This window comes from Artemia sp. Qi Xiang Cuo, chromosome 4 (genome assembly GCF_049724085.1).
Source record: "Artemia sp. Qi Xiang Cuo chromosome 4, ASM4972408v1, whole genome shotgun sequence".
Lineage (NCBI taxonomy): Eukaryota > Metazoa > Arthropoda > Branchiopoda > Anostraca > Artemiidae > Artemia > Artemia sp. Qi Xiang Cuo.
The window spans coordinates 60812623-60836586 of NC_142797.1; the positions used below are offsets into that span (position 1 = coordinate 60812623).

At 36.2% G+C, this 23964-nt stretch overlaps 1 protein-coding gene across 1 annotated transcript in view; it reads left to right on the forward strand.

The window, feature by feature from the left end:
- Nucleotides 1-23964, forward strand: part of swm (Zinc finger protein swm) — a 102467-nt gene that overhangs the window by 18418 nt on the left and 60085 nt on the right. The window contains exon 3 of the mRNA XM_089088471.1: nucleotides 4377-4579. Coding sequence (XP_088944597.1) covers nucleotides 4377-4579 — 203 coding nt within the window. The remainder of the gene's footprint in view (nucleotides 1-4376; nucleotides 4580-23964) is intronic.

A 23964-nucleotide genomic window follows, 5' to 3' on the forward strand; every position in this document is an offset into this window, starting at 1 on the left:
CTAATTGACACTATTGCAAAAAGTGAAAGATATCAAAATTTGTTATAGCTTCATTTTTAGCTCTGTTTGTTAACACAAGTATTGACAGTAGCTATCCTCTTTTTAAATTCCTCAAAACAAAAATTAATTTTCTATTTTTCGCTACCTATTTACTTATCAGTAGCGTTAGGACTACTTATTATCAGCTAACATTTTCCAGTATTTAGTCAAGGACCCACGATACAGAAAGATCGCTAGAAAATAGTTACCAGGCTTAAACAAGCCAAAGAAGGTTTGAATATGGAATCTAGGGCAAAAATAAGCACTGAAAACGAATATCTGGTGGCGCATTCAAAATTCCTTGCCCCAATGGCAAAAAGGGTGTTTCTGCAGAAAAAGGAAAAAAAAAAAAACAGAGATTGGGTATTTTTTCTTGGGAGCTTTTATGAGCAGTTTGTCTGGTAAAATATTTTTCCATGAGTGCAAGTTCAGATCCAATTCCATTAATGAGGGATTTCAAGAGTAGAGGGGAGGTCTTATCTCTCCACTCTACTTTTCACATTTACCTTGCCTTAAATTTGCATTAAGAATTTACGAGTTCTTCAACTGATTGACATCAGCGTGAAAAAGCTATACTATGTGCAATACCAAGTGTTTTTGCAAGTTTTGTCCCCTCCCCTGACCCTATCTCCCCCAATATGACCCAGATCTTTCTACACTCGGATACCCTCTTTGCACTGCACTTATGTACCTAGAAGAAACTTTACATGATTGCTACCTAGCAATGCAATCCCATAGCATGAACTTCAATGTCATCACTTTATTGATAATCTAAGATTATATTCAATGTGAAAAGGCGACCAGGCTTGTTTAACCTTGTGCCGCCAGATCATACTGTTGAATCCACCATAAATAATAATTCAAAAGAATTTCTGGTCTGATCGATGTTACAACTACCCAACTATCAGTCGCAAAATGGATTAATACCATACCTTTTGTGGCCTTTGTTTTGTCTGCTTTGTATGACCTTATTAATATAAATGAAACTTCAGAGTTTGATTCTCCGCACCACAAAGATAGGTCAAAATTTATTTAAAAGTAGATGATACTTGTAAAAACAGCTGTGTCCTTGTTTCACTATCACAGACCAATTTACTACAACTGAAGAGATGCTTATGAATGTGATAACCAATGAGCAGGCCAGTCCATCGGCTCCGAGCTCAATACTTGCAGCTGAGGAAAGAGGACTTGAAGCTGTATCCATGCATGTCAAAGGGGATGAAAAAGCCTTTTCAAAAGTTAAAGTAGCGGAAATTCTGTTGCAGCGGAATGGATGTTGCTTCAAGAAAATTGGGATCAAAAACAAATGCCGTTGAAGTTTCTTCAGAGCTTATGACAGTGAAACGAATCCTGTGTGGGATAGATTCCGGCACTAACAGTGGACTGAAACAGCTAAAAAATATTCTGAGCTTTGAATTCGTTTCATATGCTCCTTCAATTTTTGAGCTCAGGAATTCTACGTTGACGCTTTGAAGTGGTTTTAAGTCTACCGTGCTCTACTTTTTGAGTGAAGCCAGTGGCTTGCGTGAATGACCTGAAAACCCGAACTTCGAAGAGGAACGTTGCTTGTATTGGCGGGAAGCCTTTGTTATCGTTTTAATTACACTGGTTCGCCAAAAGCCACTAGCTGTACATGAAACTGTCGAAATCTATGTCATGTGGTTGCTTAAAGCCGTGTTGAAAGGGATACCTGAAACAGCAATTGAAATTCATATCATGGGTCACACTGATACAAATGGTGGCAGTATATCTTTGAAGTACTGCAGTGGGTGTCACCAGTTACGTGGTTGGTGCTCGACAGTCAACTCCTTCTTGGCGAGCTCAAAAATTGAAAACTGGACAAAGATTGTTGGAATTACAAAGAGCAAAGCAAATTGATGAAAGCAATTTATGAAACATGGGAAGCAAATGGATTTGACTGTATAAGCAGCCTATGTACTACCGACACCTTGCGTGTATGGCTGTCTGGAGGATTACAGGATGAGAGCTGTATAGTCATGATGTTGATTCGCTCAGTTTTGAGGAATTTCTGTGTAGCACACATGAGGAAGCGGACACCAGAATGGCTCTGCACGTTACCTTTTGTTTCTAAAACATCTTTAAAAGGGTGATTGGTTGTGCTAATGATACTGATGTAGTTGTGACACTAGTGGACTAATTCCCTCGTCTCCCTAACATTTTCCTGTGGAGAATGTTATGCCTTAACTTCTCGTGAAGTTTCCAAATTATTATGTCCCCGTTGATGTTTTGTTCCAGAGAATGGAGAAGCAAATGTTGAACTCCCTGGGGTTCGTTCACTGCATCTCGGGATATGACACAACGAGTTACTTTTTCTCTAAAGGAAAACGAACATTCTTAGCGTCCGCCAAGAAGAGCGGTATGTACATGGAGATTCAGTGTGAAATACAGAAGTTGAGAGATGAAACCTTCACGGAAGCCAGTATGTTCTCCTTCCAAGATGTTGCAAGAACGCTGATAATCAGCGCTTATGGAAGTGATCCTAATAAGTTTCCCCTCAGGGATTTACGTGTACGCTTGTACCCTTGTAAGAAGGAGCTGAAACCGTTGCCTCCTACAGAGAGGGCGCTTGATGAAGATTTTAAGTGTTTTTACTATCAGCTTGCAATCTGGAATGCCTCATTGATTGCAAGACCATGTCTGCCAAGTCCTTTGAGTTATGAATGACAATTTTCTGGACACAAAGTTGTTCCTGTTGTTTTGAGCGCTTTCTCGCTTCCGTTGGGATATTCATAACTCTTATGGGTGTAGCAAAAAGTGCAAAAGAACTAAATGTCTTCCTTGATTTTGTGATGTTCTGTGTGCTTGTGTCGGAAAGGGTGATAATATGCCCAAAGAAGTGTAATATATGCTTAATTTCTGGTAATTTTCTTTAAGTTTTTTTTCTTTCTCTCTTTTCCCCATCAAGAGCTCTATTTCTGCAGATAATTTTTTTGTTATGGATGCACTTTTTACGAGGCAGGGATTCAATATCAGAGCATTTTAATTTATTCCAAGTGGCTTTTGTTTTGACGCCACTAACGGAATGGAGTTGCAAAGGTGTTGCCACCTTTCTGTGCAGCCCCAATTGCTCTGTTCCTCCACCTTTGAACATAACTCTAATGCAAGTACAGGAAAGCTGGTTTTTGGTGTCACTTCTTAGGTATGTTTTAATAGTGTGCAGTTAGTAACTCATAATTTTTTTTCTTTTCTCTCTCGGTATATTCTGTTTCACATTCTGAGTTCACACCTCTCATCTAGGTCAAAAAACAGAAAATATAGCTGATAACGTCATCGATAATGCGAATTAGGTGAAATCTCCTTTGGCACAGAAAATTTTCGTTGCGCCCGCCTATATTCGTTTTCACCAACCAATTCTGACCCTGATAAATTCCTTATACCTTTAGCTGGTTGAAGCCTGTGATGTTAGAATTCGTTGGCTGGGTCCCTAACTAATTGTTAGCACTAGTTAGGAGCCTTGATAAAGCATTTAGCTAAAATTCTTTCTTAAATTGCTTGTATGATTGTTAAATCCATTTCGATTACTTTTTTCAAGTTTTAAGCACCAGAAACATCCCAAATTTCTTAGGAAATTATCCCAAAGTGTAGGTAAAAATGCACCCATTAAGTCTTCAAAACGGAACTTCGTTTCCTTCAGTTGTACAAGTTGTGTTTGTTTGCCTAATTTCCAATAACTATATTTCCTTTAAAACCCAAGTTAAGCTCGCCTTTTTTTCTTTTGTTGTAAAGTTAAATACTTCTAAACTTAAATTAGAAAAATTTAGAAATTAAAATTTTTAGAAAAATGATGTTCAGATACTCTGCCACATTCCATATTAGTTGAATTAGTGAGGTCTATAAGGAAGTTATACAAATAGACAGCAGCTTATCTCTTCACTCTAGTTCTTGTTTTTCTTCATTTTGTTTTCTCAGTCTGGCAAACATTACAAATTTAAGCATTCAAACATGAATGTTTTAGTAATTCCTTGTAGCCCCGTTTGAAATCTTGGAATTAACTTTAATTACCTTAGAAAGCCTTGAAGTTTACTGCTTTGTCTTTTTAATGAACCTTTCTACGAGCTTACATCCTTCTTTTTTTCTGTTTTTTTCTTTTGCAAAATCCAGGAGCTAAGCTTGTAAAGCAGATCACTACCCCAACTAGGCCTAAAAAACAAACAATCATATAAAGATCACTAATAAGCGACTATACCACCCCTACTCTTTTTCCTTAACATTAGTCTTCCTAGCATTAGCCTGAACAACTTTCTATAAAAGATGTGCCTATACCCCCCTCCCTTCCAAGGTCAGGCCTATGCCCTAAATATGCTACATCTTTTCAGAGACTATACATTTTGTGGATACTCTTTTCATAGCATTAGAGACCAAGTCTTACATTCCTCCGGTTTTGGGTACAGAGTCCGTAGTACCTGAAAATGCACAGAACTTGGAATTTGCGACAGAAGCACAAACAAGTCCGCATGTTGGCTACAGTATGGATGGACCAGTTGGAAGACCTGAAGTACATATCAAGAGATCTGAAAGTGTAAGCTATTTAATTTCTTGTTCTTTTTTTTTAAAGAAAACATACGGTATTAAAGTGAACCCAGGTCTATAAAATAATTATCAAAATGTGAACCCTCGAGGTTTAACTTAAAACCCCTGTAGTACATTATAGTTGTATTTTGCATCAGTAGTGTAGCCTTGAACCTAACTAAACCTCACAGTGGTTATCATGGTTGCAGCATCAGATGCATCCTGGTAAAGAACGAAGTCTAGCCCCATAGTATATTACTTATTCCAATTAAGACAAATTGATGAGAATCTCAAAAAATGGCCTGAAACCTCCCAAAAACAGTGTTGGATCGAAATGAAACCTGCACCGATGGAACCACCATAGTCGAAAAACCTCAGATAGGAGAATCACAGTCCCCATCTTGAATAACAATGAAAAGCACCTTTTGTATTGGGAGAACTAATGTCCTCTTCTTTTTTTTTTGTCTTTGCTGCTAGTGGGGCATTGGAAAATTACAGCAAGCTGTATAAGGGCTTATTTGAAAGCTAATTTTTATAGTACGTGATTTTTGTAAGTAATTAAAGTTAATATTAAAATAAAGTGCCTTTTTTATGACGAATCTGTGGATTAGGATTCAGAGGGGTCTTTTTCTTACAAAAAGGGGGCTTGGGTTGCTGAATAATCCGTAAATCATAAAATATGAACAGTTGCAGTGCGAATTTTGAATTATAAGCTCTTGAACAATGTCACGAGTTGACTAAAGATGGTGAACATGATAATCATGACTTGGATATATATATATATATATATATATATATATATTCCAAGAAATATTGGGTTGATAAACGAACATGTATATATTTGATGTATATATTTGGATATATATACACGTCGATATAATTATGAGAACTGGCTTTCATACCAATTTGGGCATAGATTAAATTTGAAATAGCTGAATATTTAAGGTATGGGATTTAAAACCAAATATTATAAAATTTCTCTGATTCTAACTTCTTTTAATGTAGCTTTTTGCTGGTAATTTTACTGGCACTATTCAATTTAGATTTGTTCAGTATATAAGTGTCTGGTCAAGTTTATCTCGGCAGAATTTATGTCTGGCTTATTGCAATTTGATTCATAGTTCTTATCGCCAAAGTTATTATTTCTGTTTAGTAACTAAGCAGAATATTTCCCTCCATGAAAACTATAATACTAGATCAAATTACATTTAGATTTTAAACGAAGTTTTGCTGTTTTATTGCAATACGTTTTCGTTAAGCTAGAAGAAGTAGACCTAAATACATTCTAAGACCACACTGGCTGTACATGACGTATGAAACCAAGAGAGGAAAGGATATAGTAAATGAAAAAATAAAATCAAATAGGGTAGAAAGCAAGAATTTCGTCAGCCAGTGGCAAAATATGAAGACGAAGAACAAGCAAATATTTCGACAAGGACCTCTGCCAAGTCGTCTTCAGTGCTAAAAAAAAACCAGCAAAATCTAACCTTTCGAAGTGAACTTGACAAGAGGAGAAAAGATACTGAATCAAAAAATCAGCCAGAAATTAATAAAAAAGAATTCACCAATCTGATTGAACAAGTATTCTTTGCCTTGCAATTGATTTTGCCTGTCTGTAATTTTGATTTTCATTAGATATGTGGACAGGTTGTCTTAAATTAGACTGGGTGAAAATATTGATTGAGTCTTTTAATATTAAGTTGTTATAAATTGGGCTTAAGGAAATATCTCCTGCATCTCTTTTTATAGCCAAATCTCTGTTTATATATTTTGTGGTCTCAATTGCCTCTTTAAAAGATTGCGGCAGGCCATTTACAGTAGATGTTAAAGTTGCCTCTTCAAAAAGAACTAAATCCAGGATTTTCGAAAATATGCAGGGCCAAAGCTGAATCAAAGTTTTCATTTTTATTTTCAAACCTCAGGGACTTATCCATTGAAATTTTGTGCTCGTGTAATCGTTCCCCGAATTGTTGATGGGTCCTACCAATGTAAAATTTCCCACATTAACACGGGCTTCTGTAGACACGCTACCCAGTATAGGGTCAGTTTCATACTTTCCCTAGTTGAAAAATCGTTCAACTTTTTGTTCTTTTTTGAAAGAAACAGAGAGATTATGATTTTTTTTTCAAGTTTCTGGCTGCTTTTCGAGTTGTGTTGTAATGGGGTGAAAGTTTTTTTGTCAATTGCAGGAGCAAATTAATCAAGGGGGACGAGCTCCCTATTTTCCCTTTTTATCTTTTCTAATCGTCTATCTATGGTATTTTTTATAAGGTTAATTTGGGTAGCCATTGCAGAATTGAATATCTTTAGCATAATTTAATTCAGAATTTACATGATTACGGGAGCAGATTTTTAGAACTCCTAAAGAGATTATTGCCACTCTTTTCACTGAAGGGGGATGATTTAACGAGAAATGTAGATACCGATTATGCGGAAAATTCAAGGCTAGAAGTATTTTCTATAATTAAAACATAAAAGAGAGGGAGCTTTCCTGAATCTTCCAGTTCTATTGTGAATTGAAGATTTGGATCAGGACAGTTTAGATGTACCAAAAAATCTGTTAGAGAGTGCTGTACATGTTCCCAAACAGAAAGAATATCATCAACAAAGCGAAACCAGAGAGTGTTTTAAGTGGAAACTATTCAAAGCAGATTGTTCTATGAAATCTATCTCGCTCAAAATGATTGGCTTTGTGTGCGCTCGGAATGATCGGATGTGTGTGCGCTCGGACGTATTAATAGCGTACTACTAACATCGCCAGGCATCACAGGGCTAATCTGCAGTCCTGACGTCCTCCCACCACTGTGGTTTAAGAGGTATCTCCCTTATACTCTTATTCGTTCTTACTGCCGTCATAAGCTGAGAGGTCTTGGTCAACCTCTTTTGCATCCTCTCTTTACGGCAACCCTCTTAAAGTGTACATTGGAGTCGATCCTGTCACATACGTAGGGCGTGGCCAAGTTACGTCCATCTCCTACGTTTCAAAAGGTCAGTAACTAATCGTTGATCGGTTCGCCGGTAAACTTCAATATTGGTGACTTTCCTCTCAGGATATGTTCAGTATTCTTCTAAGGCATAATTTTTCAAAGGCAAGGACGCGTTTCTTCAGTTGGAAATTTAGTTTCCAGCATTCACTGGCATAGATGAGAATGGACACCACATTGCTGTTCATGAGGTGGAGCTTCAAGTGCATAGAGTATTTCATACTGCACCAGATTGGTTTCAAACTGATTTAAAGCTGATGTCGCTTGTTCAATCCTCCTCTTGATTTCATTGGCTATTTCATTGGCTATTCATTGGCTATTCGTAATAGCCAATGAAATCAAGAGGAGGATTGAACAAGCGACATCAGCTTTAAATCAGTTTGAAACCAATCTGGTGCAGTATGAAATACTCTATGCACTTGAAGCTCCACCTCATGAACAGCAATGTGGTGTCCATTCTCCTGGACACCCTCTATTGAATATAGATTATATTCAATCTAACTGCCGAGGTACTTAAATTCACTGACCTGTTAATTTGCTTTATCTTTGCATTTCAGTCTCAGCGGAGAATCAAATGTGGCCATGCTCTTTGTCTTACTGACATTCACTGTTTAAGTTCCGCTTTTTGACCTTTTCATCTATGATGTAGAATATTGTCCATGACACTAGCAAACAGAAATGGGGATAGGACAATTCCTTGTTTGACACTAGACGTTATTTTAAAGAAACGCGTGTCCCAATTTTCTCTGTGCACACAGCATTCACTATCTTCATAGAGTTCGATTGTCATTCACTATTACAAATAGCCAAGTTAGACTTAACTATCCATTTTAATTTCTGTTTGGTTAGGATTCATGTATTCATTAATAACAGCATATATTGTCTTTGTGTTTGATAAGACTATTCTTTGTTCTTTTCGTTTCGGAGTTCATTTTTTCATTCATAGTAAGTTTTGTTGGTTTTTGATTTGAGTCACAATTTGACTTCATTTTTGATCACTTCAGGTTTTAACATGACTCTCTGTTTTTCTTTGAATTAATTTAGGGAAAAAAATTTTTACAAAAGAAGTTTTTTGACCAAAATTAAAGATCTACATTAAACCAAAAATGAGCAGAAATAAAGTCAAATTGCAAAACTACTACAAATATCCATCAATAGATAAATGAAACCCAAAACGAACAGAAATTACACTAAATAACTGAGTCAAACTCAAAACGAGCAGGAACTAAGATGGGTAGAGCTGACGTCTCGTATGCCTTCTTAAGACGATAAAATGATATGCACTTTACTGAGAACAATCCTCGTTTCGAACTGAATGTTTCTGTTTTTAGTAATATAAAAAACAAAAATTAACGCCATCATAACCAAGATTACTGAAAAAAAATACTGTGAATTGACAGTTTAATATTTATATATGCTGATATTCATTCCTGAAAGTCTTAATAACTTTAATATTTATATGTGCTGATATTCATTCCTGAAAGTCTTAATAGTTTTGAATTTATTATAGTTAAAAAAGAGATTTATTATAGTTAAAAAAAATGTAAAAATACGTTTAAAGTGTATTTTGTTTTCAGTAAAGTGCAAATTATGTTCGAGAGGAGTATATGAAATAAACGAAAAGAGAACTAAAAACTACAAAATAACACTTCTGACGAAAAGGACGACAATAAATAACTCATAATTACTCATGAATAGATGATAAGTACCTCACTATAGCTCGATAACACATGACAATAAAGCACTCATAAAATAACCCCTTCCCGGAAAAAACCCCCCCCCCCCCCCCGTGCAAATTAAGGTTTTCCAAATTTGAGAATTTTATTTTTCGTAATATTTTTCATTTCTGTGGGGGGGGGGGGGACGAATTTTGGTACTAAAATTCGAGAACACACCAGTTTTGTCGTTAGTTTTTACGTTACTTTAGAAGTAAATCTGGGCTATAGATTTGCATATTAGAGGGGAGGGGGGTAAATTATAGCGGGTCTGCATGCAAAATGTGTTTGGTACAGTTATTCTGCATATTAGATAGATTGACATAGAAGTGCATTTTTAAGCCAACGGCCATTAACATAGTACGATAACATTAATGAAAGGCCCAAATAACATAAACTTTGATCAGTGATTATCAAAAAACACTCCATTGAAACACTACATTAACCTAATAATAGTAATTCATACTTAGAAAATGGGTCATTAAAAAAAAAAAACTTAACACTTGGAAAAAAAACACTTAAATGAAACATTACATTAAATTTATACTGGTATTTTTTTTTTTTTTTTTTTTTTTTTTTTTAGTTAACAAAATATCCAGATAACTCGCTATTTTTCTGTAATTTTTAGCGGCCATACCTAGAAGGAATTGTTTTTTGACTTCAAACTGTCCAAATACTTTACCCCCTCCCCTCCCCCTATGTGCAAATATATAGCCCCAATTATATATTTCCCATCTATTCTGTCACTTGTCTTTGTCTTGTCTCATGCTAAGATGAAAGAAACTAACGAAGAAACCGTTTTGTACTCGAGTTTTACACAGCGTAAACTTGAGTGAGTGGCGGATAATACAAAAGTACCAAAATTCCTTCCCCCTACGTAAATAAAAAAAAAAAACTCAAATAAAATTCTCAAATTTGGAAAGCCTTATTTACCACGAGGGGTATTTTATGCGGGGGAGGGGTGGAGGTAAACGCCGGCTACCATAATAAATAGCCCAGTTTTATTAAAGCTATGGCGACAAAATTATTTATCCATCAAACAAGACAGTTAAGGGGAAAATCGATTCTATTTTCTGTAGATTGTCTAAGAAATCGATCGTATTGTTGATCCGTTTTAACAGTAATAATCCATATTTTCGGATAGAAACGATGAAAAATACATGAGGTGCAAACATTGAATTATAAATTTTAGCAAGTGTTTGTTTATCAAAACAACCTTTCACCAGCAGTCTATAGTTTTCTAAGTTTTTCCAATACAGGCCATAACATCAACTTGCGCCGTAGCTTTAATTGTCGGGCCGAAAGGCAACCCAAAGTATTTAATGGATTCTTTATTAAAGATTTGTAGTGATCCCACCCTAATTGAAAGATGCTGGAAATCATTATTATTATTTGCCACTAGAAATTCTGTTTTATTAGGTTCAGTCTCCAATCCTATCTCCTGTAGATCTGATTGTAATGCATTAATCGCATTCTGCAATGATACTAAATTGTTCGAAAACAACAAAATATCATCAGCATACGACATTTGGCTAATGTCGATACCATCTATCACGTATGTGGGTAGGTATCGTGTGACTGTTCTAATTTCGTTATTAGATATAACGGGGCTAAGAACTGACCCTTGTTTTACTCCACGACGTAAAGAAATTCGGTCTGAAAGTCGCCCTCCCGAAGAAATTCTCACAGACGAATTACCATACCAACCTGTCAAGCACTGGCCTATAAATGGGTCCACTCCACTACGCACCAAGGATAAAAAAGTGTGGTTATCCAACATACTATCAAACGCTTTTGAAATATCAACTCCGCATACAAAAAGTTGTTTTTTGAGATTACGATGGTGCTCCAATATTTCTAGAAATATAGCTTGTGTATTTTGGACCCCTGCTGCACTACTTCGAAAACCCAACTGACGGTCCCCCTCATCATATTTTGTTAATAAATATGGCAGTAAAACTTTAATTTAACATACTCCTAAACATTTCCTGAAAATTTATCCTTAATACTCTTAGCATCGGTAGAAGTAACAGTCGTAATATTAGCAGTAGTGGTAACATGCTCATTGTTCTTTTTGGTTAATTCAACATCCTCTTCGACATGCTCTGAAAGTTTCAACTTAATACTCGTAGGGCTAAGCAATTTTAAAGATATCGGTTTTATGCCCTTTTGAAAGCCTGCATGCACTTAGTTTTTTCTTTATTTGTTTGACCTTTCCCCAAGTATTTCCTGAAAGTGTCAATTTAATGCCATTAGTCTCACTATTTGCAGTGGTTATAGTAGTAGTATGCACATAGTTTCGTTGGGTAGTTTAAAATTCGCCTTAGCATACACTGGAAGTTTCAACTTATTACTTTAAGACGTTTCTGAGATATTACCGGTACACCCTTTTGACAATCTGTATGCTCAGAGTGTGTTTTGGTGTAGTTCAACATCCCCCTAAACATTTCCTGAAAGCTTTAACTTAATAATCTTAGCTTTTGTAGTAGCAATGGTTGTAGTGGCAGTAGCATTAGTAGCAGTATGCACATAACACCTATTGTTTTTTCAACATCCCCCTTAACACAGGCTGATAAATTCAGCTCATATCCTTAAATAGTTCCTTGGGTATTGCTGATATGTCCTTTTGACACACTGCATGCTCATAGTTTGTTTTGATATAGTTCAACACTTGTCTCAACATTCCCTGAAATTTTCACCTTAATACCCATAGCTTTGGTAGCAATTTTACTGGCAGCTTTAGTAATAATAGTAGCAGTTGTAGTAGAATTAGTAGTAGTTGCATGCAAATACTGTCTTTTGGTTAGTTCAACATCCATACAATAAGCCCTGTAAGTTTCAACTTTATACTCTGAGCTGTTCCTAAGATACTATTGATACGCCTTTTTGACAACCTGCATGCACACAGTGTGTTTTGATTCAGTTCAACTTCCCCTCAATATTCCCTGAAATTTTTAACTTCATACCCTTGGTCTTAGTTGTAGCAGTAGTGACAGTAATGGTAGTAAGAGTATTACTAGTAGTAATAGTTGCAGTAAGATTAGTAGTAGCCTTAGTACTAGTTGCTGTAGAAGTAGTAGTTGGGGTAGTAGTAGTGGTAGTAGTATAAGTAGAAGCGTGCACATATTGCCGTTTTCGTCAAAAGATCTTCCCCCAATGCATTCTCAGAAAGTTGTATCATAATAACGTAAACCATTCCTGAAAAAAAGTCCTTTTGACAACCTGCATGTACATAGTGTGTTTTGATTTAGTTTAACTTTCCACTCAGTACTCTCTTAAATATTCACTTTCATACCCTTAGCCTTAGTAGTGCGAGTATCATACTAGTAGTAGTAGGGTTGTATTAGTAGTAGGTAGGTAGTAGTAGGTAGTACTAGTAGCAGCAGCAATGGTAGCAGTAGCATTAGTTGCAGTAGTAGTATGCATATATTGCCTCTTCGTCAATTGAACACTCCCCTCATCATGACCTTGAAGTTTCAGCTTGATGTGGTTAGCTGTTCCTAAGATATTGCTGATATAGCCGTTTGACATTCTGTATATACATGTTGTGTTTTGATTCAATTCAACCATCCCTTCAAAAACAGTAGTAGTAGGAGTAGTACTAGTAGTTATATTAGGCGTAGTAGTACTAATGTGCAAATATTGCCTTTTTGGTAAATGGATAATCCCCCTCATCGTCCGCTGAAAGCTCCAACTGAATACCTTCAGTCATTCCTGACTTAAACCCGTGTGGCAACCTGTATGCGCATAACGTGTTTTGATTTAGGCCAACACTTCCCTCAATATACCCTGAAAGCTTCACCTGAATACCCTTGGTCCTTTTGAACACTAAAGGACAAACATGCTTAATAAATACTGTATGCAAACAATGGGCAAAGTGCTATTGCACTGCCTATGATTCTTTTTTTGAAATTGAATTTTAAAAAACAAGTTTTTTTAACTGAAAGTAAGGAGCGACATTAAAACTTAAAACGAACAGAAACTATTCCGTATATGAAAGGGGCTGTCCCCTCCTCAACGCCTCGCTCTTTACGCTAAAGTTTTTTATTGTTTTAAAAAATAGAGTTGTGAGAAAGAGTCTAACTTTAGTGTAAAGAGCGAGACGTTGAGAAGGGGACAGCCCCTTTCATATACGGAATAATTTCTGTTCGTTTTAAGTTTTAATGTCGCTCCGTGCTTTCAGTTAAAAAAAAGCTTGTTTGTTTTATTTAATTTTTGAACATTTTAAAAAATTAATGCAGGTTTTGATTTTGGCTCACCGTATATGAATAATTAAAACAAAATTTGTATATTAATTTCACTTTTATTTGGTAAAATGGCTTCCACGAAAGTTGTTTAATTTTATTTAAGAACGTTTTTATTAGTAATAAATATACGTAACTTACGAATTAACTTACGTAACGAAATTCCATATTCATATATTTTTAATACGTATATTAGGGGATTCGCCCCCTTGTCAATACCTCGGTCTTTACGCTAAAGTTTGAATTTTGTTCCAATTCTGTAAAAATTACCCCTTAATCACAAAGATCGTTAATTTGAATAAATACCTCTTAGGAAAGTACTAAAAAATCTTTGGCGTAAAGAGCGAGGTATTGACTAGGAGGTGAACCCGGATCATATACGTAATAATTTCTGTTCGTTTTAATTTTTGAAGTTGCTCCTTACTTTCAGTTGAAAAAACTGTTTTTTATATCCAATTTCTGATCGTTTTTTCAAATAATGCTGGGAAATCCGGCGCCCCCTTCATAGCAATGTCCCTTCCCCCATGGAAACTTCCTCCATTGAAAGATCCTCCCACGTAACCCCCAACCCACCTCCACCCCCTCCCAATACCAGAAAAAATCCCTCCTGAAAACGTCTGTATACTTCCCAATAACCAATACTATATGTAAACATTGGCATGGGCGCCCATAGGGGGGGCAAGGGGGGTGGCAGCCCCCCCCCCTCTGGCTGAATGATGGTGTCATCTATTTGCATTAATTTAAAAAACTTTTTCTACCTAATAAGTTTTCAAAGAAAAGTAAAGTTTTCAAAGAAAAGTAACTATCAACAATTAAATGAAACTCAAAACGAACAGAAATTATAATAAATAGCCTAGTCAAACTCAAAACGAGCAAAAATTAACATTAATAGGGCTGTCAACCCTCATGCTTTGTCAAGACCAGAACATAACTTAGCCTTTACTAAAAAAAAAAGAAAAAAAAGACCTTGGATTGTCAGTTTAATATACCTATACTGATATTTATTTCTTAAAATAAAAAAAGGTGAACTAAAGAGAGAAAAAAAAGTTTTTACTTATTCAAGTAAAAAAGGTGAAAACTTTTAAACAGATTTTGTTTTCAGTAAAGTGCATATTATGTTCTGGTCTTGAGAAGGTTATCAGCCCTACTAACGTTAGTTTTTTGCTCGTTTCGAGTTTGACTCGGCTATTTATTCTAATTTCTGTACATGTTGAATTTCATTTATTTATTGATAGTGATTTGTGGTAGTTTTACGCTTGGATGATTACTTGACTTCATTTCTGTCCATTTTTGGCTTATTGGATCTCCTTAGTTTTCTTTGAAAAACTTTTTTTGTGGAAAAATTTTTTTTTAGATGAATTTCTGTTCGTTTTTTATTGACAAAGTAATTTTTATGCAAAAAAAAAATATATCTTTTCGTTTTTATTTCTATAAGAATCTATAGTTTGGCATAACTGTGGGGGTTTGACATCCCCAATATCTCTAAAGAAATAGTTGCTGGACCGTTCTACTATGCTCAACAAAATAGTTGTCTCAAAATTTTGACTAGATGTTTTTGGGAAATAAATTGGCTTGACAGACGGGCTGATTGCCCTCCAATCTCTTTTCAGTCTTAGAAAGGACCCTAATGTTTTCAGTTTTTCGTTTAATTGGAACGCCCCCTGAACACTTCCTAGAAGTTTCACCTTAATACTCTTGGTGTCATTAGTTACAGTAACTGTAGTAGTAGTGCTAAAAGTATACACATAGTACCTTCTGGCTAGTTCAAAATCCCCCACAACTTACTCTTAAAGATCTAACTTAATAATATAAGCTGTTCTTGAGATACTGCTTTGTCACCTTTTTGAAATTCCACATGCTCATAGTTTGTTCTGATTTAGTTCAACGTCCGCCTAAATATTTCTTATATTTGTTTACTGAAGACGTTATATTCTCTTTGGACTATTGGCTAAAAAATGGCTATCTTACAATTTCGATTGAATGTATTTGGGGAAAATAGTATATCAGCAGGGGAAGCTATTTTCTCTCCATCAAGTTTGACTCTTAAAATGGAACTAGAACTATGCATTTTAAATCAAATGAGCCTCCTCTAAAGTTCACAAGACCACCTCTTCCTAAAAACCTTACATCCCCCCGGGCATAACTTAAAACCCTTACCCCCCATGCTCTGGGGGGTCGTGTTAGCCTATTTTTTAACAAATGGCTATCTTAAAATTTCTATCAGATGCATTTGGGGAAAATATGACGTGGGGTTGGGATATAGCTGCCCACCGATAAATTTGACTTTTAAAAATGGCTCTTCAACTTCCGATTTTCAATCCAATGTCAATCCAAAGTTTATACGACCGCTGTTTTCATAAAAACCTTAAATGCCCTCGGGGCATACCTTACAACCCTTGCCCTGAGGTTTGTGAGGTGGTTCTCATCCTCAAAGACATAATTTCTGGACTTTTAAACTACGCCAAACAAAATAACTACCTCGAATATTTTTGACTGGACGTGTTTGGGGAAATGATGGGCCGTGGGAGGGGGGATGGTTACCATCCAATCACTTTTGACTATTACAGAGGGCACTAGCCCTTTCAATTAACAACCGACTGAACCGATGACGCATCTGATAGAAATTAAAATTCTATCAGATGCGTTTCGGAAAAATGCAACGTGTGTGTGGGGGGAGGGGGGGGTATTTGCCTTCTGATCACTTTGACTCTTAAAAGAACACTAACTAGCACCAGAACTTAAAAAAGTACTATAACTGGTCGCGGTCCATGAGCTCTCTTTGAAGTTCCTATGACATTTCTTTCTGTAAGAAGTGCCCTGGTCTAAAAAAACAAAACAATATATTGGGCCCACATCGCTCTTTGCTTAGGCAGCGCTATCGTGCTGCTTATGATATTTCGTCTTGAGATTTAAATTATATAGTATTAGAAGTGCAGATTAGACCAGGTAAGCCCATCCCCCTAAAATTCAGCCTGTGGGCGCCGCTCATAACTTTCAGCCCTTCCCCCGGTGACTGTGGGGGATTAATTCATCCTAAAAGACATAGTTATTGTATGTTTCGAGCATGCTGAACAAAATGGCTATCTCAAAATTTTGATCGGGTGACTTTGGGAAAAAAATGAGCGTGGGAGGGGGCCTAGTTGACCTCCATTTTTTGGTCACTTAAAAAGGGCACTAGAACTTTTAATTTCCGTTTGATGAGCCCTCCCGGGATATTCTAGGACCAATGGGTAGATACGCCCTGGGAAATAAATAAATAAATAAAAAAAACAATCATCCGTGATCTTTCTTCTGACAAAAAAATACACAATTCCACATCTTTGCAGATAGGAGCTTGAAACCTCTGCAGTAGGGTTCTCTGATACGCTGAATCTGATGGTGGGATTTTCATTAAGGTTCTATATCTTTTAGGGGTTGTTTCCCCCTTTTTTTCCAAAAACAGGCAATTTTTTTCAGGTGCGTAACTTTTGATTGTAGGACTAAACTTCATGAAACTTATATATTTGAAATCAGCATGAAAATCTGATTCTTTTGGTGTATCTATTGGTTTCAAAATTCCCTTTTTTAGAGTTTCGGATACTATTGAGCCGGGTCGCTCCTTGCTTACAGTTATTTACCACGAACTGTTTGAAAACATTTTTAAAATCGATTTTTATTCATTTTCCAAGTGTATAATTTTATTAATGGCAATTTGCAGTAATTTCTGTAAAGATTTTTATTTTTTCTGCTTAAGGATTAGCATATTGGAAAGTAATTTAATTTTGGACAAAATCTGAATATTCAGTAAGTGTTCCACCAGCCCCAGTTTTACGCAATAATTTTTTAGCAATATTTTCAATGCAAAATTTAGGGTGTAGACATGCTATTTTGGAAACCTTGATAGCTTATATGAAGCACCTGTAGATATATTTCTCCTCTCACCCTCTTAAATTCAAAATTGAAGCTCTACTTGGCCTGTTATCATTCCCTGAAAGTTTCAAATCGATCCCCCAAGTTGTTTCCCCCCAAAATATGTGGTCAATGTATATGAGATTCTATAAGTGACATAGGGACGAGTTGAACGTGCTGCTCCATTCCTTTTTGTATGCTCTTTCCGAACATAGTAATACATTCACTCGCAAATAGACCCTTCCCTCCTGAGAGTCCAATATATACCCCTATAAAGTATTTCTCCATTGCATCAAGGCAGTCATACTTTATAGCTTCTATAGCAAACCTGTCTGCAATATATTTCCGTGTGTGATTGAGTGTTTAGGTTACCAAAATATTATTTAAAACGATTGTAAACAATGGTATAATAATGGGAGGGAACAGGATAATCTGATAACTTGAAACGTCCTGCATAATATAAAGTAAGAATTTCATTGTTTTAGTATTTTCTTTTGGATATTCTTGGGCTGTATATGAGACCATCAGAAGGGAGGGGGTGTATTCTCTTGTGAATTGTTTTTTTTTTTTAGTTATTTGGAAATAGCATTAAAAAAAGGAATCGAGTTATGTCTTTTAAATGTCTCGGTTCTGAAAATCTTTCATCCATGCAACATCAGAATTTGAAATAGGCCTACTATCCAGTACTCAGTTCAGAAGGTACTTTTCTAGCCTCTACAAAAAAAAAAAAAAAAAAAAAAAAAAAAAAAAAAAAAAAGTTAAACAAGATTTTGCTTACGAATTCATACCAACAAAATGTCCGACTTCTTTAAATGGTTTGTCTATGCAAAATCAGGATTGGAAATGGGCGTAATATAGAATCCTCAGTACAAAAGATAGACTACATCTCTACCCTCTTCAAAAAAAAAATGGGTTATGTTAACCGACCCGATATTTTACTGACGAAGTCATGCCAACAAAATGTCCTAATTCTTTGAATATTTTGTCCATACTATCTCAGGAATGGAAATAGGCCATATCTACCCTATTAAAAAAAAATGGGTTATATCAACTAACCCGTCATGATTTTGCAGTCATATCAACGAAGCGTCTCAGTTCTCTAAATGTTTTGTCCATGGAACATCAGAATTAAAATAGGCCAAGTACCCAATACTCAGTACAGTAGGTACTTTCCTATCCTCTTTCTATAAATAGGTTATACCAACTAACCATACAAGCGGTACAAGATATTGCTGACGAAGTCATACCAACAAAATATGTTAGTTCTATAAACGTTTTGTTATACAACATCAGAAATGGAAGCAGGTCTAGCACCCAATACTTAGTAATGAAGGTACTTTTTTATCCTCTTAAGACAAATAGATTATTATCAACAAATTATTCCAACTTTTGCCACAGCAATCGAAGATCTAAGCACAGGTCCAGATTAGTGTAAAATCGTATTGTTCGACTCCCAGGAAAGGTTTCAATCATACAGTCAAATCAATAAATTCATTCAAGGTGAGTCTAGCTATTTTCTTAGCTCTCAGCCAAAATAATACTATTAGTAGTTTCTGTTGGTTTCCGGTTTGAGTCCCAATTTTACTTTAGTCTTGCTCATTTTAGGTTTTAAATATGACACTATTTTTCTTATAATTTTTTTTTTTTAGAAAACCCTTTTTTAATAAACTCATTGTTTTTTTAAAAGACGTATTTTTATTATTAGTTAATTTTGACAATTTTTGTAAAAATGCTTCATTGTTAATGCATAAGAATTAAAATGTTGAAAAGTCGTATAACTTTTGGGGAAAATCTGAATATTCAGTAAAAATTACCCTCCGTAATTTAGCGCAGAAATTTTTTAAGGTTTGCTAGTTCAATCCCAAGTTTCGCAAGGAAGGAGTTTCATGTTTATTGGTTTCAGAATTTTTTTTCTGTTTGAATCATTTTCTTATGTTTGGTTCTATCCGCCTCAGGACAATTTAAGATATGTAAATTGATAGAGTCAAAGTTTTTTTTTTAACTCCCGTAGTTTAACAACAAGGTGAGACAAGATCTTTGTTTTCTTTGGTATGCTTGAAACTTGTATCTGAAGGCCCTTGGATAAATGGAACCCTGGTTCACGAAAAAAGCGGAACCTAATACATAAAAAAAATAGTTTGGTGGCATGGTCTCCCGAAAACTGGTGCCCGAAAAAAGGGGCCAATAAATTTCAAACATGTTATACTGTTATCACTGTTGGATACATACTTTATATATATAAATATATATGTAAATATATATATATATATATATATATATATATATATATATATATATATATATATATATATATATATATATATATATATATATATATATATATATATATATATATATATATATATATATATATATATATATATATATATATATATATATATATATATGTTGTACTATCAATACATTGCTATGCTGTTTGGTTGTATGGATTTTCGTTATCGGCTAAGGACTTTGATCTGCATACTATCTGGATTTATGTTAGTACTAAATGTAATAATATCTCAAATGAAGTCACTGAGACATTTCGAATATGATTAAAATAGTTGCTAATGTTAACATAATGGGGCTGAATTTTAGTTTACTATATATAAGAAAAAATTAAAGAAATGGCACTAGACTTCATTGCCCAAACCAGTGGTGCTCATCTCCGTTTCACGTCCCTTCACCCAGGAATTGCAATGAGAGGCTTTGGGCAGCCATCTTGTGATTTCGCACACCTTTCTGTTTACATTCTCTGGCTTTTCCCTGGTGCTAATTTAGAGCTGGATTAACTCTGCCTAAGCTTTGTAAGTCACACATCTGACCCTTGTCCCAAAGCAAAACCGGGGACACCAGGACTCTTAAACACTAGCCATCGAGGACATAAGATTGCAAGTTGAGCACGTTAACTATTCGGTTAGGGCACACATCTGACCCTTGTCCCAAAACAAAACTATGAACACCAGGACTATAAACACTAGCCATCGAGGACATAAGATTGCAAGTTGAGCACGCTAACCATTCGGTTAGGGCACACACATCTGAACCTTGTCCCAAAGCAAGACCAGGGACACCAGGACTCTAAACACTAGCCATCGAGGATATAAGAGTGTAAGTTCAGCACGCTAACGATTCGGTTAGGGCACACACATCTGACCCTTGTCCCAAAGCAAAACCAAGGACACAATGACTCTAAACACTAGCCATCGAGGACATCAGATTGCAAGTTGAGCGCGCTAACCATTCGGTTAGGGCACACACATCTGAACCTTGTCCCAAAGCAAAACCAGGGACACCCGGACTCTAAACACTAGCCATCGAGGACTTAAGATTGCAAATTGAGCGCGCTAACCATTCGGCTAGGGCACACTTCTGACCCTTGTCCCAAAGCAAAACCAGGGACACCAGGACTCTAAACACTAGCCATAGAGGACATAAGAATGCGTTGAGCGGGCTAACCATTCGGTAAGGGCACACACTGACCCTTGTCCCAAAGCAAAACCAAGGACACCAAGACTCTAAAAACTAGCCATCGAGGACATAAGATTGCAAGTTGAGCGCGCTAACCATTCGGTTAAGGCACACACATCTGACCCTTGTCCCAAAGCAAAACCAGGGACACCAGGACTCCAAACACTAGCCATCGAGGATATAAGAGTGTAAGTTCAGCACGCTAACCATTCGGTTAGGGCACACACATCTGACCCTTGTCCCAAAGCAAAACCAAGGACACCAGGACTCTAAACACTAGCCATCGAGGACATAAGATTGCAAGTTGAGCGCGCTAACCATTCTGTTAGGGAACACACATCTGACCCTTGTCCCAAAGCAAAACCAGGGACACCAGGACTCCAAACACTAGCCATCGAGGACATAAGAGTGCAAGTTCAGCGCGCTAACCATTCGGTTAGGGCACACACATCTGACCCTTGTCCCAAAACAAAACCAAGGACACCAGGACTCTAAACACTAGCCATCGAGGACATAAGATTGCAAGTTAAGCGCGCTAACCATTCAGTTAGGGCACACACATCTGACCCTTGTCCCAAAGCAAAACCAGGGACACCAGGACTCTAAACACTAGCCATCGAGGACATAAGATAAGATAAGTTTTATTCTTCATTAAATACACATACAGTATTACATGTTATTAATCCCTCAAAGGCTCATTGGCCTGTACAAAGAGGGAAGACATATGAATTACATACTCAGAGATAAAAAACAAAAGAAAATTTGAAATGATCACCTGCTCACATATGAAGGAGAAGAAAAGAAAATATAGATAAAATGGAAACTATAGAAAAAATTAGAATAAATAAACTAAATTAATTAATTATATTAAATAGACTCAAAAAGAAAAATAATAATAATAAAAAAAAAAAAAAAAAAAAATTAATATAAGCGAATTCCTATCGTCGAAACACAATTATGTGTATTGTCAGGTAGAACCAACATCATAATAGCTGTTACGATATTATTAATAACTCTTATCCAAGATATTAAAATATCATAACTTAAACCATGTACAGCCCTTTTAAACTTATATTTAAAACTATATAAATCCCAGTTCAATCAGCTCTGCTTATTTCTGAGGCTAGGTAGCAAAATTGACGTTTATGGGTTAATTCAGTCATAAGGCTTATAATTATTGAACTGTAATAAAATGGTGCGAAAGCAATAAAATTTATCGTGAATGCTACTCCTTAGTGAACTATAAAAGTTTCAACAATAAATATTTATAGTCATACCTGATGCCTGGGAATCATACTGCATATATTACCACCGTAAAACAAACTAAACATTCAGGGGACATCAACTCCACAAAAAAAAAAAAAAATTAATTATTCTGTTTGATTCTTACTAAATAGTCCTTAAGAATTCTCTTGAAAGTGCCAAACGAGTGGCATTTCTGTACTGAAGAAGGCAGGGAGTTCCAAACCTGATGACAAGCGATGAGGGGATTGAAATCTGACCGCACAGTTAGAGTAGGAGGAATGCAGATATTATGTGACGAACGAAGGTTATATGGAGCTGAATCAGAAATAAACTGAGGAGTTTTTTTAAGAGATTTTGGAAGATTGCCATGAAGCTGATGAAAAACAAAAGAAGCACAAAAAAGAATGTAGATAGACTGTAGATTTAGACGCGGTGTTGGTGAAGAAGGGTTGGTGTCAATAATCAGACGCGTTGTTTTATCATAAATAACACAAAGCGACCGCAGTGTAGAAGGAAAAGTAGACATCCATACTATGGGGCAATAAGAGACAGATGACACGACAAGTCAGAAAAAAATAAGCATCAGAATATCTCCAAGATAGGTGTGATTGAGTTGTCGAATGACACCCACACTCTTAGAGGCCTTAACCCTAATCATGGCTGTACGGTGGCCAATTGAAAGGTTTTCCTCAAACAGGATACCAAAATACTAAACGAACCAATTCTTTGATCTACACAAGGAACCTTGTGACACCTGAAGCTGTGTCAGTTGAGGGAAAGCTACACCAATTCGAGAAAAAATAAGAAAATGTGACTTGGTAGCATTCAAGGCGAAGTAATTCGCCTCAAACCATGAAACTGCTCTCTCAAATATTGCCACCAGATTAGACCTGACATCACATTCGGTCCTCCCTAGAGTCCCAAAAGTGCTGTCGTCAGCAAAAGCAACGAGGCAATCTTCGTTAGAAGTAGCATTGGGACACGAAGGGACATCCGGATGACAAAGATTGCAGCATACTAGAGGACTAGTGTTCTTGACTGCTGAAATCAGATCATCGACATAAATCAGAAATAAAACGGGGCCGAGAACATATCCCTGGGGGACGCCAAACTCTGCTTCAGAAGAGCTCTGTAAAGGCAGATGTATTGAAATAAGTCTAACAGAAAGATATGATTCAAACCAATAGAAAGCATTTGATTTTATACCAATATGCGATAAATTCCAAAGAAGAATCTGATGAGTCAAAGAATCAAAAGCTTTACGAACATCCAAAAATAAAGCTACCGGGATAAGACCAAAATCTATTGCCGAATGAACGAAATTCAAGAGAGATGCGCAAGCATGCTCTGTAGAGTGATTCGCTCGGAATCCAAACTGGAGATCATGGAAAAAATTTTTGACATCCAGAAAACTAAGAAGCCTGGATAGCATAGCCTTCTCAAAAATTTTGCTGAAAACAGATAGAAGAGAAATTGGCCTATAATTAGCAGGATCACTCCGGGACCCACCTTTATACAGCACTATAACCTTAGCTCGCTTGAGTGATTCAGAGAAAATTCCATTCACGAAAGACATATTGACAAGCTTAGTCAATGGTGACAGAATAGCAGGAAGAACGGCACGGATAACCCTTGTAGGAATTCTGTCTGGCCCTGAAGACGATGAACCTTTAAGTAAGTACAGAATTAATAATTTTCCATGTCTTGCCAACATCCTTTCCACACTCAGAAAATTTACTGTGGTAATACTGAGACTTAGCCTACCGACACAGATAATTGAATATTTTCCTATAGGCCTTGAACTTCTGATGATGAGAAGCACACGATGAAGTCTTGTGTAATTTCCAC